This window comes from Trichoderma evansii (genome assembly GCF_050947405.1).
Source record: "Trichoderma evansii strain SZMC 28006 chromosome Unknown GGI43scaffold_28, whole genome shotgun sequence".
In the NCBI taxonomy this organism is placed as follows: domain Eukaryota; kingdom Fungi; phylum Ascomycota; class Sordariomycetes; order Hypocreales; family Hypocreaceae; genus Trichoderma; species Trichoderma evansii.
In genome coordinates, this window is record NW_028145178.1 from 144,491 (window position 1) to 161,605 (window position 17,115).

At 45.5% G+C, this 17,115-nt stretch overlaps 1 protein-coding gene across 1 annotated transcript; it reads right to left on the minus strand.

Annotated features, from left to right (window-relative positions):
* Window positions 1–410: 410 nt before the first annotated feature.
* On the minus strand, window positions 411–15,191 carry GGI43DRAFT_425780 (uncharacterized protein; the record flags this gene model as incomplete). Its single annotated transcript, XM_083208552.1, has 3 exons — window positions 411–608; window positions 677–14,144; window positions 14,200–15,191. The coding sequence occupies 3 exons, from the start codon at window positions 15,189–15,191 to the stop codon at window positions 411–413; spliced, it is 14,658 nt and encodes a 4,885-aa protein (XP_083056182.1).
* Window positions 15,192–17,115: the final 1,924 nt, after the last annotated feature.

A 17,115-nucleotide genomic window follows, 5' to 3' on the forward strand; every position in this document is an offset into this window, starting at 1 on the left:
TCCACGTAGTTTGAAGATTTATAAAAGTTGATTTGCTCATATCTTTTTGAACTCTCTCTAAGTGCTAGATGTTATGATTATGTAGTTTTGTGTAGTTTTGTGAGGGAATGATTCGATGTGCTGTACACAGTACTCCGGGACCGATACAAGTGACATTATACTTGGGAGGCGATTAAAGTAACTGTGCCTCAAATTCTCATTGTAAACACTAAAATTGCATTTAAGAGCTGGGCCTCGGTTATTTAAGATGCTCGCCCTTGTTTTCCTTTTCTTTTGTAACTTTGAACAACAATTCTTGCCAACTGGCTTTTCGGCGTTAAATGTACTACCAAAATAAATCGTTTTTAGTTTTCCTTGTATATCTACCTGGGTACACATTGTCTATGTACATGCCCAGAATATCATAGTATCTATTGGATACTTCTAATCTCCCATGTCGAAGCCCACGCCGCCATCTCTACATCGTCTTCATCATCCAATTGCTCCAATTGCGAAACAATACTTGCTACTAGACTGATTGCTCCCGTATCAGATAGCCGTTCTTGGGATCCGAATACGCCAATGTCTAAACTCTTTCCTTGTATAGATGCTTCGATATCTATCGCCGCCTGGATGAAGAAAAAATATTAGTATACATCTTCGAAGCTGACAATAATTGAGGGAGATTAATACTTACGGGGAATGCGTCTCTAACGGGGTTGTTTAATATGCAGGGATGAGAAACCGCCTCTTCCTCGTTGCCATTCACCAAAGTTTCCAGAGTATCATCTTCACTTTGCAGTGGTAGAAGCTTAACATCTGCCGAATCTCCATTTGGTGTCTCTGATGAAGCACCGGGAAGGCTAAGGAAGTTAACAAATGAAGTCACCGTAACGCCTGTCCACGCAGCAACTTCCCACAAACCGACGTCAGCACGACCCTCTGCAGATATAAGGTGGATATCGTCTTGTATCGAGCTAGCAACTTCTAGAAGAGGGTCCCCGCGCGCCACTTCAACTCTTAAAGGAATAAGGTTAAGCGTGGGGTATATCGGTGGAAGAGCCTCGTCAGATCGATTGGCGAGGTAAATGCCGAATACGATAGACTTTTTGCGTTCGTCGCCTGCGTCTCCACCGCTCTCTTGTGCAAGCGTTTTGGCATATGCGGCGAAGAATAGTGCTTGCAAGCTGATACCCCTTTCCTTAGCCGCCGTAAGGAAATGCGTGATGTCTAATACTGCAGATTGTTGCAGATGCGATACTCTTCGTTTGCCTGCCATGATTGGGGCTGAATCGCCGCCATCTGTTGAGCAACCATTCAGATACGCTGTCCAAAATGCTCTGCGCGATTGTCGGGAGTCTTCAAGCGTTGGTTGAACAGTATATCGAGACCACTCTGTGATGCTCTCGTCGTGTTCAATCATTCTTCCTCCAACGAGTTTCGATAACTGGTGCAGTACTTCTTGGATGCTAATTCCGTCGTAGAGAGCGTGGTGAATTTTCAGTCTGATAGCTATTTGGCCGCCATTTTCTCCGTTTAGTGGAGCGACATGAAGTTTCACCATAGGCTTAATCGTAGCATCGTCGACAGATTGGTAGCCCACCTTGAGAATAGCCTGCAAGAAGGGCTGTTGAGGGGAATTGGTTGCAATGAAAACTGTTCGCAGAATTGGTGTTTGAGCGACTAAACGTTGCCAGGCCGAAAGCACCTCTTCCATGCCAGTAGCTCCTTCGACGATATACTTGAATTCTGGGTAAAAGACAATTCCCTCTGCGTTTTGCCATGCACTAATCATGTAGACTTGCATAGGCAATGCTGGCAGTACTGCTTCTATACTTTCTTTGGAAATATTAGCGCTAGAAAGGATCGAATCAATATCAACATCTTCTGCGGGAGTCCACGTCAATTCTTTGGGCTTGGGTCGATCGCCGTTTGTTAGAAGAGGAGTGGCAAGTCGACCCATTTGACTAATACTTGTAGCTCTAATGAGATCTCTGGGATTGAGATATATGCCCTCTTTGCGCAAGAGAGACGATACTTTAATCGCACTGATAGAGTCCAAGCCCAGGTGGTAAAGATTGCTCTCAGGTCTGATGGAGTCTTCTGGAATATCTGAGACGTAGCTGAGCACTTTTCGAACCACTAAGGAAGTCTCGCCAAGTCCCTTCTCTTCATAACCATTAACCTCATTTTCTTTGTCGTCATTGTCAATTTGAACAATATCTTCTTGACTTGAGATGGAGACATGTGGTAGCCCACCGATCGAGACACCATTATCTTGGAAGGAGAGAATCTCGGGCTCGTCCGAGCTCGTTAGAAATTCGAGAACCTGGTTCAAATCTTCGAGTAATTTATCAACGCCGTCTTTGGAAACATATTGAGACTGGCAAGCCGTTCGCCAGACAAGCACATCATCCATAACCTCGGCCTCAACACTAACAGGGTAATCAACAGCCGATACGCCGTCGACAGATCTCAGCAAAGGATCCTCAGACGAGCTGTACGGAGACTTTTGAAGCATAAAAAGCGTATTGAATAATTCACCGCTGGATAGCTGTATCGTATTTTGGATCTTCCTTAGCGGATACGCTTGATAAGCTCGGATATCCGCCATGTTGTCTTCAAGGTACCTCAGAAATGATAAAGAGCTTCCATAAAGAATACACCGAAGAGGTACAGTGTTAATCGTAGGAAACATCAAATCTTCAGCTCCTTCAAAGTCTCGTCCAGACATTACAACGCCGAAAGTGACATCGAGGGCTTTCACTCGATGAGCCAGTACGAGAGCCCAGCAGGCTTGGCACAGCACTTGCAAACTAATGCCCTGTTTCTTACAGAATGATAAAATATCAGATGCGGGCTTTTTTGAAGGATATTCCATTCGATGCAGCTTCTCTTCCACGCCATCTTCTCGTAACTCTGAAAGAATGGAGGATGTAACGCCATCGAGATACCCAGTCCAAAATCTATCACCATCTTCTGTGGTTGAGGAGAGTACTCTTTGGAGGAAATGTTTCGCGGATGTTCTTGTTTGTAGTGTCCCATTGAATGCCAGTTCAAGATCCCGATAAAGAAGGCTCAGCGACCATCCATCATACAGAGCATGCGCGATCGAAATGAGAACGAATCTCTGCTCTTTATAACTCACGAACTTGAGCTGGAAGAGAGCATCAGTCCCGTTTTTAATTTTGGGAGCCTTCTTCGCATTCTCAATTAGATTACCGACTTCGACCAGATCCTCCACCTCAATGTGCTCAATCTCATTGCCCCATTGCTTACGCACAATTTGGCAGTATCCCATATCAAGCTGTAAATCGTCGACTTCAAGAAATCCAGTTCGAAGGATCAGCGATTGGCTAATAACTTCTAGAAACGCTTTTTGAAGTTGTTGCACATTGACTCCTGCTTTTATTTCCAGTAGATCATGGTTGAAATACCACTCAAAGTCAGAATGTATCATTCCAGCAGCCATAGATTCTTGGAGTGGAGTCGGTGGTAATACAATCTCTATTTCGTCTGCATTCAGACCGGCATTTAGAGCATACGTCCACAGTTTCTGTTCAATACTGTGAAATCTCTTATCCGTAGCCAATGGCAACTCGCTAGATTGCTCAACTTCGATACAAGATGCCATATTTGCAATGGTTTGTTGACGCATTATTGAAGAAGCGGAAAGCGATATGCCCTTCTGTCTAAGTCTAGCAGAAAGTTGGATGACATCAATGCTGTCCAATCCAAGCTCAAGGACTGTGTTCGCCAATGAGATTTCAAGAGCGTCAATGCCAGAAATCGAAGCAATCTCATCTCTGATTCGAAGCGTTTGATCATTCCACTCAAGCTGTTGCTTGCCAGCTTCAACGTTTGAATGTACAAATCCATTCTGTTTAGCTGGTGCCGCCACACCATTTTGCATAGGCTGAGGAAGTGGCGCATCCGCGGTCATGAGGGCTAAATTTTCTTCTACTTCATCCAAAATTTCCTGCAGCTTTGAGTCGTTTGCTATATGTCCCTGCGCAACAAGAGTAAGCTGGATATCGCCACTCAAAAGCTTTTTCACTTCCAGCGCCAGTGGATAATCAGGATTTAGAGGCCCGTCTTCTATCCTCCATAGCTCAGGTTCATTAATCGCCGCCTGCTGCTCCACCTCAAATACAAAGAGGTTGTCGAATAGTTGGCGCCCGCCAGAACACCATTTCTGGATGCTTTTCAGCGGAACATGCTGAAACGGCAAGATTTCCGTGCTGAATTCGCTACATTTTTGGATGAGTGAAGCCCATGTTTGGCCACCCAGCGTCTTATTGAAAAATGGCAACGTGTTGAAAAGCGGGCCTATTGTATTTTCGATGCCAGCAAGATCAATGGATCTTCCAGAAACAATGAGACCAGTTGTTTGTCCTCCAGAGAAGTACTTTTGGAGTACGCATGTCCATAATGCCATTACAACTGGTTGTAAAGTGACTTTGTGCCTCTTTCGGATACTTTCCAAGGCAGCCCCATCAATAACTCGTATCTGAGAGGCTGCGTTACCGTGTGCAGACGAAAGTTGAAGAGTTGAGGTATTACTCCAGCCAAGAAGATGGTCTTGCCAAAATTGGCGGCAATCATAATGCCGCCACAGAGGGCCATGTGATAATGCATCTATGAAAGTTGTAGTAGAAGAAGCGACAGACTTTCCAGTATAAGAAGATTGTAGCTGCCGTAACATCAGCTCGAAACTGCTTCCATCGTATACTGCATGAAAGATGCGAATAACTAATTTCTTGGAACCTGGGCTCTTCACTAAGAGCGCCTCAACTGGTGTGATAATATGTTCACTGTTTCGCTGCACCCATTCTTCCCAATGGTTATCTAGGAAGGCTATCTCATCTTCACCGTTGCTCACTACTTCTTCAATCCAGCGCAGATTTGGAGCCTTTAACGCAACTTGGATGTAGCCTTCTGCAGTTTTAATAAATGCCGTTCGCAAGATCGATTGAGATGCTACCAGTTGGATCCAAGCAGCCTTTAACTGTTCCTCCACAATGTCGCTTCTGAGGTGGAATACGAAAGAGTTGAAATATGTGCCACGAACTTCATCTGTGACCGACTTCGATATGATACCCTGCTGGAGAGCAGAACAAGGCGCAATGTATTCTATATCGTCTCCTAGTATACTAAGAACACCACAGACAAGCGCTCGGTACCTATGATGGTACGCCTGTATCATTTGTTGCGACTCTTTCACACGACTGTCTTTTTGCGAAAAGGACATGTTCTCATACAGAGCTGTAATCAAGTCCGCAATAACAGGATTTCGCAGCAGAGTAGCAGGTGAGCATGCTACAAATCCGTGATTCTTAAAGGTTGCTGATAATTGTAAAGCGCTGATGGAATCAACTCCAAGGTCAAAGATGCTAGTATCTCCATCAATGCTATCCGAATCTATACCAGTAAAATTAGATATGATTCTGATCACTTTTTGACTTGATTCGTTGTTAATAGACCGAATGGATGCCTTGGATGCGGTCAAGTCCATCAGCTGCTCGTGCGATAAGCTATTGAACAGCTTCTTCAGTTCCTTTGCCTCGACTTTATTATTCGGAGAGAGAGGGATAAATGGCAGAATCAAGAAATATGTAGGAATCATGTAACCAGGAAGTTTGGCTCGGCATGCTTCTTTAGCTTTCATACCGAGGTTATTGTCATCCGTCAGCGGAGCCAAAATTGCCTTGGGCTGCTGCTCGCCAACCAGGAATGACACCAGAACATCTTTGCCACTAGATGCATGTTTGATGACAATTGTTGCAGCATCTTTCACTTCTGAAACGCCAGTGCGAATGACATGATTAATCTCGCCAATCTCTAATCGCTGTCCACGAAGCTTAACTTGATCATCTGCTCGTCCAAGAAAGTCAAAGCAGCCGTCATGCAGAATACGTACGAGATCTCCCGTCCGATAGATCCTCTCGCCAAACTCTGAAAGAGTAGGAAATCTTTCTTCGGTAAGTTCTTCGCGATTGAGGTAACCTTTACCAACGAGCCTTCCAGAGACGCAAAGCTCTCCAACAGCACCACGGAGTACAGGAATTTCTGTACCCTTGCGGAATACGTAAGATCCAACGTTGAGAAATTGCTGTCCGATATTGCTCGGTCGTCCGTTGATGGGAACTCTCTGGTACATAGTAACGCCGATTGTAGCTTCCGTTGGGCCATACGCATTGTATATGACTGACTTTGGTCCCCAGGCGTCTAGAATTTCTTGCTTGAGCTGCTCGCCGCCAGTGATGAACACTCCTTTACACAAACCCGGCACCTCATCTGGATGCGTAAGGCGAGCTAAGCTGGGCGTTAAATCAATATGTGTAATCTCAAGATTATTTATAGACGCAATTAAGTCGTCGAGAATGAGATCTCTTGGTGCTGCGACGACGGTTATTCCGACTGACCAACTCCAGTATTGCTCCAACACAGAGACATCAAAGTGAAGGGCAGCAAACTGCAGCCATCTGGAATCATCGCTCCAATGTCCTTTAAATAATTCTTGGAAGGCCATCATTGCTTGTACACTGTTGTCGTGCGTGATCTCGCACCCCTTGGGCGTCCCGGTTGTGCCAGAAGTGTACAAACAATAGCATGTCGCATCTGGTGTGAATTTCGAACCCAATTCTCGTTTCTCAGCAGACAAACTTTTAATAGACTCCAAGTCGATTTCAATAATCTTTGCATCTGTGCCAAACTCAATATGACTACCGGATGTCTTAAGAAGACACGGCGCCATAGAGTCTCTCAGAATAAATTCCTTTCGATCTTTAGGAGCACTGGGATCAAGGGCTACGAAAGCGCAGCCGGCTTTAAGAATTCCGAGGATGGAAAAGTAGGCCTCTGGGCATTTATCAAAATGAATTGCGACAATGCTTCCCACGGCTGCAATGTCGCTCAGTAAATTGGCCACCCTATTGCCCATCTCGTCAAATTCAGCGTAGGACCACACCTGCTTCACAGGACGTGAGCCATCAAACTTGCCGACAAATTCAAGAGCAGTATCATGTGGATGAGACAAAGCTCTCCTCTCCACAAAGTGATGCAAAAATTGTACAGGTGCAGGCAGCTCTGGTGAAATAGCCGGGGTGATGGCAAACAGTTCAGGCTTCGATTGATAGATTCCATCTTCATCACCTTCCGGCTCAGTAGCAATGTGGATCATTATCGCGTCGAATTGTCTAACCAACAAATCTGCTTGTTCCTCTGGTAAGACGTCGCTGAAGAATGTGATGCAAAGTCGGATCTCATCATTACTCATAGGCTTGACCTCAAGTGACACTGGATAGTCCACAGTCGCATAGTCCTCAACAAGCTTCCAGCGCCTTGTGTTAGAAAGTTCCTTATACAACTTCTGGTAAACCAGAATCGTATCAAACACAGGTCTTGCAGGATGGCCCAGCCACTTTTGGATCTGGGATAAAGGAGCGTACTGGTGCCTATATGCCTCGGTATTGTATTCCATCATCATGCGAACCAATTGAGAATTCGACGGCTGATTCGAAGCAATAATAGGAATCGTATTCATACAAGGGAATGGCACATCCCTCGTCTCGTCTATAGTCCGGCCAGATAGTGTCACCCCAAACACGACAGAGTCCTCGCCCAGGTATGAAGAGAGAGTTCGCGTCCACGCCGCCTGGATAATTGCCTGGATTGATACATTTTGCTGCTTGGTTGCCATTTGCAAGCTTGATAGAGTTATGGTAGACTTGATTTCACGTGAAACCATAACTCTCTTATCTTCCCGGAGCGGTGTCATGACAGGGAAAGTGTTCACCACTGTCACGTCAGCTTTGCTCTGCCAGAAGTCTTGTGTATCACTTCGATGGTTGAAGCTTCTCGATAGAATCCCTGCTATTGCAGGCTCAATACGCTGAATAGAATTGACATCTGGTCTTTCCAATAGCTTAGATAGGTGTTCTAACATCTGGTCCAAGGAATGCGCATCGTAGAGAGCATGGTGTATCAGGATATTCATGGTCAATCTGCTATCCTCCTCTGCCAGTAAAACTCTCCAGGGCGGTAATTGTAGGTTATTCAAAATTATCGTTGATTCTCTCGTTTTCCATTTAGATAAGCTATCTTCCGATATCATATCAGATATAAAATTAATCGAATCAAGTGTTTCCGACCCAGGAGGATATCTCAGCATTGCAAACGAACTATGCGGGCTCTGAATAGCAACAAATCCGGTACGAAGCATGGGATGTTGATCTCGGAGAGATTTCCAAGCTCCAGTCAGATCATCTTTTGAGACATTATTGTCAACTTCGTAAGACAGTAAATTGAGATAATTCTGCCCTTCAGATTGGACAAAGGAAGCAAGCATGGCGCATTGGAGTGGGGTACTGGGAAGAATGGCTTCCACAGCAGCAACATCCGATATCTTGTGCGCTAATTGAGCGGATATTTCCTTCGAAAATTTGTCGAAATCATATCCAGTCATTGTCTGGTTACCATTGGACACTGTAGATATCCTATCCGCCAATCGAGCACAAGTTTGACACTCAATGACATCGGAGGCAGATACCGCAAGGCCTTCCTTTCGAAGCATAGAAGCCACTTGAACTGCATTTATGCTGTCCAGCCCAAGTTGGAATATGCTTGTTTCATGACTAATTTTTTGAATTGGAGTTGCTGAGAGGCTTGAAAGAACCTGGCGAATCTTTGCTTGCAATTCCGTCCATCCCCCATCGCTGTGATAATTCTCTGCCAGTGCAACATGCGCTTTTCTCTTTGGACTGAGCGTACTTAATATGGACAGATACGAAGGCTGTATATCCCCTTTACTCGGCATAGCTGATGAGGGGTGGTCTATAATGGTTCGGAAAAATAGTTTGAAGATTTCAGTAAATGCCAACGCAATATCTGCGCTCACAGCACTCTTGTCATAATGCATATTCACATCCAAGGAGTTCAAATTTGGACGTGGAATAACTTCGCAGACCATCGGAATATCCATTTCTCCATAATCTTCTTCGAGAGACCATAAGCCGGCATCCATATCTTTTGAAGGGTTTTGAAGAAGCAATAACGTATCAAACAGTCCCAAGCCTTCCTTTGTAACGAGTTTCTGGATAGACCTTAGAGGCGAGAACTGAAATCGTTGGAAATCAGAATTGAGACGTTGAAACGATTTGGCGAGATCAATATTGCGAGAAAAGGTAGAAACATCTTGTCTAACAGGAATCGTGTTGAAACAAGGTGCAACTAGCCTGTCCAGTCCTTCGATATCTAAACTACGGCCATTCATCACCAATCCGAAGCAAATGTCTGAAGAATTCGAGCAAACTGCAAGTACATCTGCCCAAGCGGCTTGACACACAGAGAGCAAAGACACTCCGAGGGACCTAAATTGATCTTTTGTCTCATTATACGGTATGTTTAGGCTGTCTTCATACGTGTCTTGAGAGCTTTGGCTAATTGGCAATTTTGAGAAGAGATGGAAAGGCGAATATCCTCGAAAATGAGTTTCCCAGAATCTTTCGGTGCCGTCAGGCAAGCTGAGCGCCTCTTGAAGAAAGGGCAAGTAGGGAACAGGCGGAAGTAGCTCTTGTCCAAGCGCCAACGACTCTATTTCTCTCCAAAGGTTCTCCATTGCCACACCATCGTAGAGTGCATGGTGGCATATGAAAGATAGATACGTAGACTGCTGATGTTGTATAACAGCAAAGGATGATGGCGGTACCTTAGTATCTAAGGGATCAGGAAGGCTAGTCAAGTGCTCTTGAACAGCCCTGTCAAGAGAAGACCCATCAGCGCTAAATGCCTTCCACTGAATAGCCCAATTGTCCAAAACCAGTTGAGCGATTGGAAATTTGACATTGTCAGTGGTAACAAAACACGTTCTGAGAATGCTATGGCGTTTTGTCATCTCATCCCAATAGCTCCTCATCTTATCAACAGGGCCGTGGAGCCGAAGAAGAACTCTATTGTAATAGCTACCATGTCCTTGAGCCAACATTGCTTCCTGAAGGGGAGAGCACGGTAGGACTTCAGCAATAGAATATGGTTCCTGTTGAAAAGTTTCGTAAACATCTTTTACGAAAGATTCAGAAAAGAATTTCACTTGCTTCGTTGAATGGTTGGTCTCTGGTTTCTCATCGAGAAAGCGTGCAAGCTGCGCGACAGAAGGATGCTGTAAGATTGCCGAAATAGGAACCCGGTGATCTATCTGCGAGTTGAATGCGCGAGATACGCCTATTGCAGATATTGAGTCCAGTCCAATTGCCACAAATGGCGTCCATCGACCAATGTCGGACCTAGGTACCTCTAAACTCTGAGCGATGATATCCGCTATCATAATCTCGGTTTTGCTCCATTCAGCATCGTCTTGAGCCACCATAGTATCAGAAACGCTCTCAAGATACCCGTGAGAGAGGCTATCGAAGCAAGACTGCAGCTTCCGTCGATCGACTTTTCCACTAGACGTGAGGGGTATTCGGGAAACAGGTATGATGTATGAAGGTATCATATAAGAGGGTAGTTTTGATAGCATGGCAGAGAATAACGAGCGATGGATCTCGGTATCTGGCTCCAAGGCTTCACAGTTTTCATCACTTATCCTATGCGAAACGGTGTAGAACGAAACCAGTTGGTCAGCTGCACCTTTTTCTCTCCTTAATATCGAAGTTACCGCAGCATAGACAGATGAATTCAGAGTTATCACGCTGTTTATCTCGCTAGCTTCGATTCTTTGACCCCTGAGCTTGAGTTGGTCGTCGATTCGGCCCAATATGATGAGTGACTTGTCTGGAAGCATTCTTCCCATATCTCCAGAGCGGTAAATCAGGCCGTATTCTGGGTGCTCGATGAATTTCTCCGCAGTCAAGCTGGGCATATTGAGATATCCATCAGCTACTTGATCTCCACCAAAGCAAAACTCTCCGATCCAGTCAATTGGAACTGTTGAAAGGTTGTCTGGTTGAAGCACAAACACTGATGTATTGGGAAAACACCAGCCCAAGTGTTCAATATATTCACCGCGCTTCATTCTTTTGACGCTGCAAATATTTGTTGTCTCTGATGGTCCATATCCCTGCCATAGTAGCTCCCCCCAGGTATCAAGAACTGACTGAGTCATAGGTTCTCCTGCTGTAACAAGAAACTCTACATCAGGTACGTTTTTCGGGTCAATCAGCGATGCTACCGTAGGCGTCAAGCTCAGGTGCGTAATTTGGAACTGGCGAATTGAATGCTCTAAATCTTCAAAAAGATTGTCATTGGTAGCAGTGCAGAGACACATACCAGCGTGCCAAGCAAAGAATATCTCAAATACTGAAACATCAAATGCTTGCGAGCAGGCTTGCAACAGCCTAGAAGATTTTCTCTGGGCAGCAGGATATATAGATGCAAGATACGTGATATTGCTAACAATATTCTTCTGACTGACAGCTACTCCCTTTGGTACACCTGTGGTTCCTGAGGTGTAAATCACATAGGCCAGTCTAGATGTGTCTGGTTCTATGTCCAAGTTGTGATTTGGGAAATTCTTCAATGGGGCCGACTCGACGTCCAAGTATTGAACATTAGCTACATCATGAAACTTTTGCAGTGACTCTTCATCTACAACGCACTGCCTTATGCCTCCAGATCTAAAAATCTCCTTCACTCTCTCGATTGGTGTAGATGGTAGGAGAGGTAGATACGCGCATCTGGCCTTGGCAATGCTCAGTATTGAGGCGTATAGCAGAGGCGACTTTTGCATAACAATGGCGATAACTTGGCCTGGTTCAGCACCTTGCTCAAGCAGAAAACGAGCGGTTTGATTGGAGAGCTGATTCAAAGACTCATATGACAAAGTTTCAGCAGTTAATGGAACATCTGACAGCGACCTGCTAAAACAAATGGCATCTGCGTTGGGGGTTTTCGCGGCTGTAGCTTCGAATAACAAAGCTAGATCTGACTCTTCCTTAGGCATTTCGGGATCTATATTTGCAACAGACTCCTCAGTCTCAATAGCTTCTTTCAGTTCACTAATCCGCCCATCAGGATGCTTCATTATGCGCTGAACAACCGCTTTCATCTGCTTAACCAATGTTTCCACGGTATCTGATGGAAAGGAATCAGTGTGATGCGTAGCCTGTATTGAAAATCCGGAATCGTTGGGCTCAACCTCCAGCAGCAACTTTGTTTCCAGACGGTCTAGATGTCGAGTTTCTCTGATAATAGCCTCTTTGCGATTCTTTGTAAACAGCGATTCTTGGTAAACAAATAGTACGTCGTATAAGCTTTCGGCCGCCTGCAGCCTGGAAAGCTTCTTGATCTCTGATAATGACAGTATGCAATGCTCCATAATCTTGTGATTGCTCTCGTTGATATCCCTCAAAAAGTCAGATATTGTAGTTGAGGGATCTATTTTCACTCGTAGAGGAAGCGATGCTATGCTCGGCCCGACAATCTCTTCGATATTTTCGACAGGAATTGTCCTCCCAGATGTCACTGAGCCCAGCAGGATATCTGACGTGCCTACAATGCTCCCCCATATGAATGCAAGAGCCGCTTGGAAGTATACTTGGGCGCCATAGCCCGTCTCTAAAAAGGCGGTTTCAGATATTTCTGGGGAAAGATCAATCTGCTCATTGACAGACAATGTCTCATCAATCTCAGCCGGTCTAGAGCTTAGCTTCGGATGGCTAGGCTTATTCAAGTCAAGGAGATATTCGGCCCAAAAGAAACTTGCAGCATCTAACTGATCTCTTGGAACGTTGTGCATATATTTGAGCAGATTTGAAAATTGCGGTCGATGAGACAAGGGCTTGTTACGTAGTAAATCTGACAAGTCTGAAAGTATTATGTCCATTGACCAGCCGTCGTAGATAGCATGATGGATATAAATCAGAATACGCGATCCTGTATCAGACTGAGCTGGCTGAATCTGTATTCGAAGTGGTTGAAGAAGTGCTTCATCTCGAAAAATCTCCGGTTGATAAAATTCTTCGACAATTTGTACCTGACCAGGCCGTAACGATTTGAATATTAGCGATACAAAGCTTCCTTCCCAACCAACAAATCCTGACCGCAAAATATCCCTCTGCTGCGCGAGCAGGTGAATGGCATTTTCTATTGCTGCCGCAGTAATTCCAGGGTTTATTTCCAGCTCAATCTCATTCCAATAAGCTTCCAGGCGCTGCGCTGTTTCTGATAACATGGCCTTTTGAAGTGAGCTGCACAGAAGCACATCTTCCACGAGCTCCAGGTTCTCTTGTATGCTAATATTGCTCTCGGCGATAGAGCTCAAGCTATCCCGCAAATGGATATTAACTAGGTTGAACTCGTTATCAGAAGAACGTGATAGAGGCCGTAGCCTAGAACACAGTTGTGCTATTGTTTGCATGCTCAGCAGTTCTGCCACGACTGCATCATATCCAGCTGACCGAAGCGATGACGCCAATTTGATTGCAGCCAAAGAGTCTATGCCTGCTGAAGCAAGAGTCATGTTAGGGTTTATTTCAACGCCTAAAGTACTTGACACAATGCTCATAACAGCCTGCTCCGCATCTGACAAACTGATTAGAGAATCATTGTTATCTGTCATGGCCGCTGCTTTCCGTTCAATAAAATCCCCTTTCAGCTTCTTCGTATCGACTTTACCACTCGGAAGTCGAGGAAATTCATCCATCAATATCAGTTCTCCGGGTATCATGAATTGTGGGAGCCAGCTCCGACAATATTCCATTATCAAGTCTTCGCTAACGCCAATATCCACAACGCAAAAGACAATCAAAATGGAGTCAACCACCGCCGCAACAGCCAGATGACAGCCAGGAGTTTTCAGCACGGCAGATTGTACTTCACCTAGCTCAAGTCGCTGACCTCGAAGTTTCACCTGGCCCTCAGATAAGCGTCCATAAATTTCTATCGTTCCGTCTTCAACGATTCGCGCTTTATCTCCAGTCCTATAGATTCGGCCGTATGGCGAAGATATGAAAGAGGAAGCAGTCTGTTCTTGTCGATTTAGATATCCATCGGCAAGCTGATGTCCACCAACTGCTAGTTCGCCGATTTCTCCTTTGGATAAGATTTTAACATTCCTGCCCATATCTGCAGACTCTGCAGGCTCGACTATGAAGCATGATACTGTGGATAGTGGAATGCCAATATTCTTTATTGATGATGTAGAGATAAATTCTTCTTGTACAGTGCTTATGAATACATTAGAAATTTGTTTATTTGAAAATAAAGATGAAAAAAACTTACCAGTGAATGGTGGCTTCAGTTGGTCCGTACATGGCCCATAACAGACTCTTTCTCTCCTCGCTTCCGCCAAATTCGCGTATTACTGGCTCATTAAGCATCTCTCCAATTGTCAATAGAAGCCGTAATGTTGGGACATTGTCTCTTGTCCGCAAAAGACTAGCCGCGACAGTTGGGGTCAGCTCGCAGGCATCCACATTCATTTCTGTGATGACTGCTGGGAGATCGTTCAACATCTCCTTTCGGTCGATGCTGACCAATGTACTCCCTCGAAATAGGGGGAAGAATATCTCGAATACCGAGACATCAAAGGTGGGTGCGGCAAATTGAAGAAAGCGAGAGAATTCGGGCACATGCTGATCATGGGCTAGCAATGCTTGTGTTACTGCAGAGTGCGATATGCCAACACCCTTTGGGACCCCTGTTGAACCAGAAGTATACATGACATATGCTAAATCTTTTGTGCTTGGGACACGCCGACTCACAGAGTCCACATCTAAATACGGCCCTTCCTCTTCTTCATCAACTAGAAGCACTTTTACGGTGCTCTGTGAAGATATGTTAGAGGCGAGCTCTTTGGCCGCCACGACAACAGTCGCAGCAACATCGCTGAGAATGAAGTTAACCCGATCTGGAGGGGCATCAACATTGATGGGACAGAATGCGCCTCCGGCTTTAAGGATAGCTAACAGGGCTATGTATAGCTGTGGCGACTGATGAACCAGAACTGGAACCACAAACTGATCTTTGGCTTCTCCAACGGCACAACATATTCGGCTTGCAAGGGCATCCGCCGCATCATGAAGTTGGCGATAAGATAACGAAAGGCGTTTATTCCTTCCCAGGTAATCCAGAGCTATTGAGTCGCCCGATTCCCTGATTAGATGATGGAGGAGGTCTGGACCAGCCAATGGTGTTGGATGTGGGTTAAGCACGGATAAGTCAGCGGGCTCTTCCATTTTGCCCTGTTGTTCGTGCGTGTACTCCGTATGCATGCAAAGATTGTCGGGAAATCTAACAAGATACCCTTTTCTGCTAGCTAAGTTCTGATTACCGCAATCGTGGCAATAAAATTCGCAAAAGTGTCAAAGACGCAACTACCTATGAGAGTATGCTTGTATCTTAATGAGAAATAGCGTTACGTTCGTTGGTCAACTTCAGGTGCGCCCCCATGCACGATTTCGCCAAGATGAACCACGCGACCACCAGATGTCTATGTCTCAATTTAAATGAAGAGAATTAATTGATTAATATCAATTGCCGCGCCGGTGATTCGCCCAATACGCCTTCAAGGCGGCTCGTGATTAATGTGTCGACGGTAATGCGTTTAATCGTGCATGAGCTGGGGCTGAAGCGAACCTCTCAGAACGGCGGAATTAATCAGCAAAGCGTAACAAGACGCAGCACTGCCAATCGAATCTTCGGTTTGCGACGCTGCGGTAGCCACTCGCTGTCATGCTGATGCACGGAAGATGTATGCTTTAGTGTAGTTTATAGTTTCTCCAAATAGTTCTTCGCCATGCAGCTTTAGTCCTGTTCCTCGTATAACAAATCCCGGAGTTCGGATGCAGCACGCATGTAATGCCTTGTTCGCTTAGCCTGAAGGCGCAACTATTAGTGACAAACCGCGAGAGTAACGATGGCGCCACAAGCGTGGGCGAAATCGCTATTTCAACCAGGTAATTATTGAAGGAAGATGGGCAGACATAGACAAGGCCGTAAAATACGATATCCTACAAAGTTAAAACAGATCCTTAATAAGGCCAAACCAGGGCACTAGCTGGGTGATCATGGCATCTGACCCGAAGAGGGGCGGCCGCCTTGTCTGACATGAACCAGCGTTAAGTGATTAGGTGCGTGCGACTCCATACTAGATCCGCTGCGCTGTTGACAAACCTGAGAGAGATTCCAAGGGTAGATATGCCGAGAATCCTCTGAAGGGCCGCCATGCCATCAAAGTACTCAAGTGGGGGCTCTCGGCTTTTTCCTTTTCACAAGCAACGAATTTACGATCCCCTCTCTGCCGATTGCGCGTCCTATCCTTGCGAGTGCAAAGTACCTGCAAGGGAAGGGGCGCTGTTCGCTGTTCTCGGCGTGCGTGACTGGCGGTGATTCACTCAGCCCTCGGCGGAGATAATGAGGGGCTGCTAAAGAAGGGCTTGCGAGAAATCCTGGTTCGGCTCTTAGTTTTCAAAGGGAAATGAAGAAGAAAAAATTTTCCATTTGCAGTGCAGGGCCCTTGGACTGTATGTATGTATGGGAGCGGATGAGTGCGGATCCAACCACAGGACTTGATCTTATCTGATCCGGTTTTTATCAGATCATCAGATAATTCCCTCAGTTGATCTCCACTCTGCTTGGCTCTGATGGGGCCTGTCTCCGTCCTCGCAGCCGCTTCGCCCTCTAAACGCTTGAAAGAGGATAATTTGAAATGATTCACGGGTGTCGCAACTTGGTATCGGCCCATAGATCGGCCTTTATGCGGAGGATCAAAAGCAGTGGATTGGCTCATTTGAATTTCGATCGCCTCATGGAAACCTGTGCAAGCCGTATAAGAAAAATTGCATCAGCCCACGCTATAGTCGCCAAGAAGGAGCGGACTTGATTAAGGCCTTTTTAAGAAGGTCGAGATCTACACTCGAGAAGCAGGCTGTTTAGAAAGGAAGAGAAGAAAGAAGAAAGAGCTAGTGGTGTAACACGACGAAGCTCCAAGATGGAAGTGAAGCTTTTTTTCCGCTATTACGGCAGAAGCGTTCAGCAAACATGTTTCCGTCGGCATAAAATAAGAGACACACAATTGACGAGCGAGAAGCCATTGCCGTTATCCAAACAACCCATGTGTAATTAGGCAAAGAAACCATCCCACTGTTGAGGTGCACAGGGCTTCGAATGGGCCCATGCAACCCATGATATGTATGC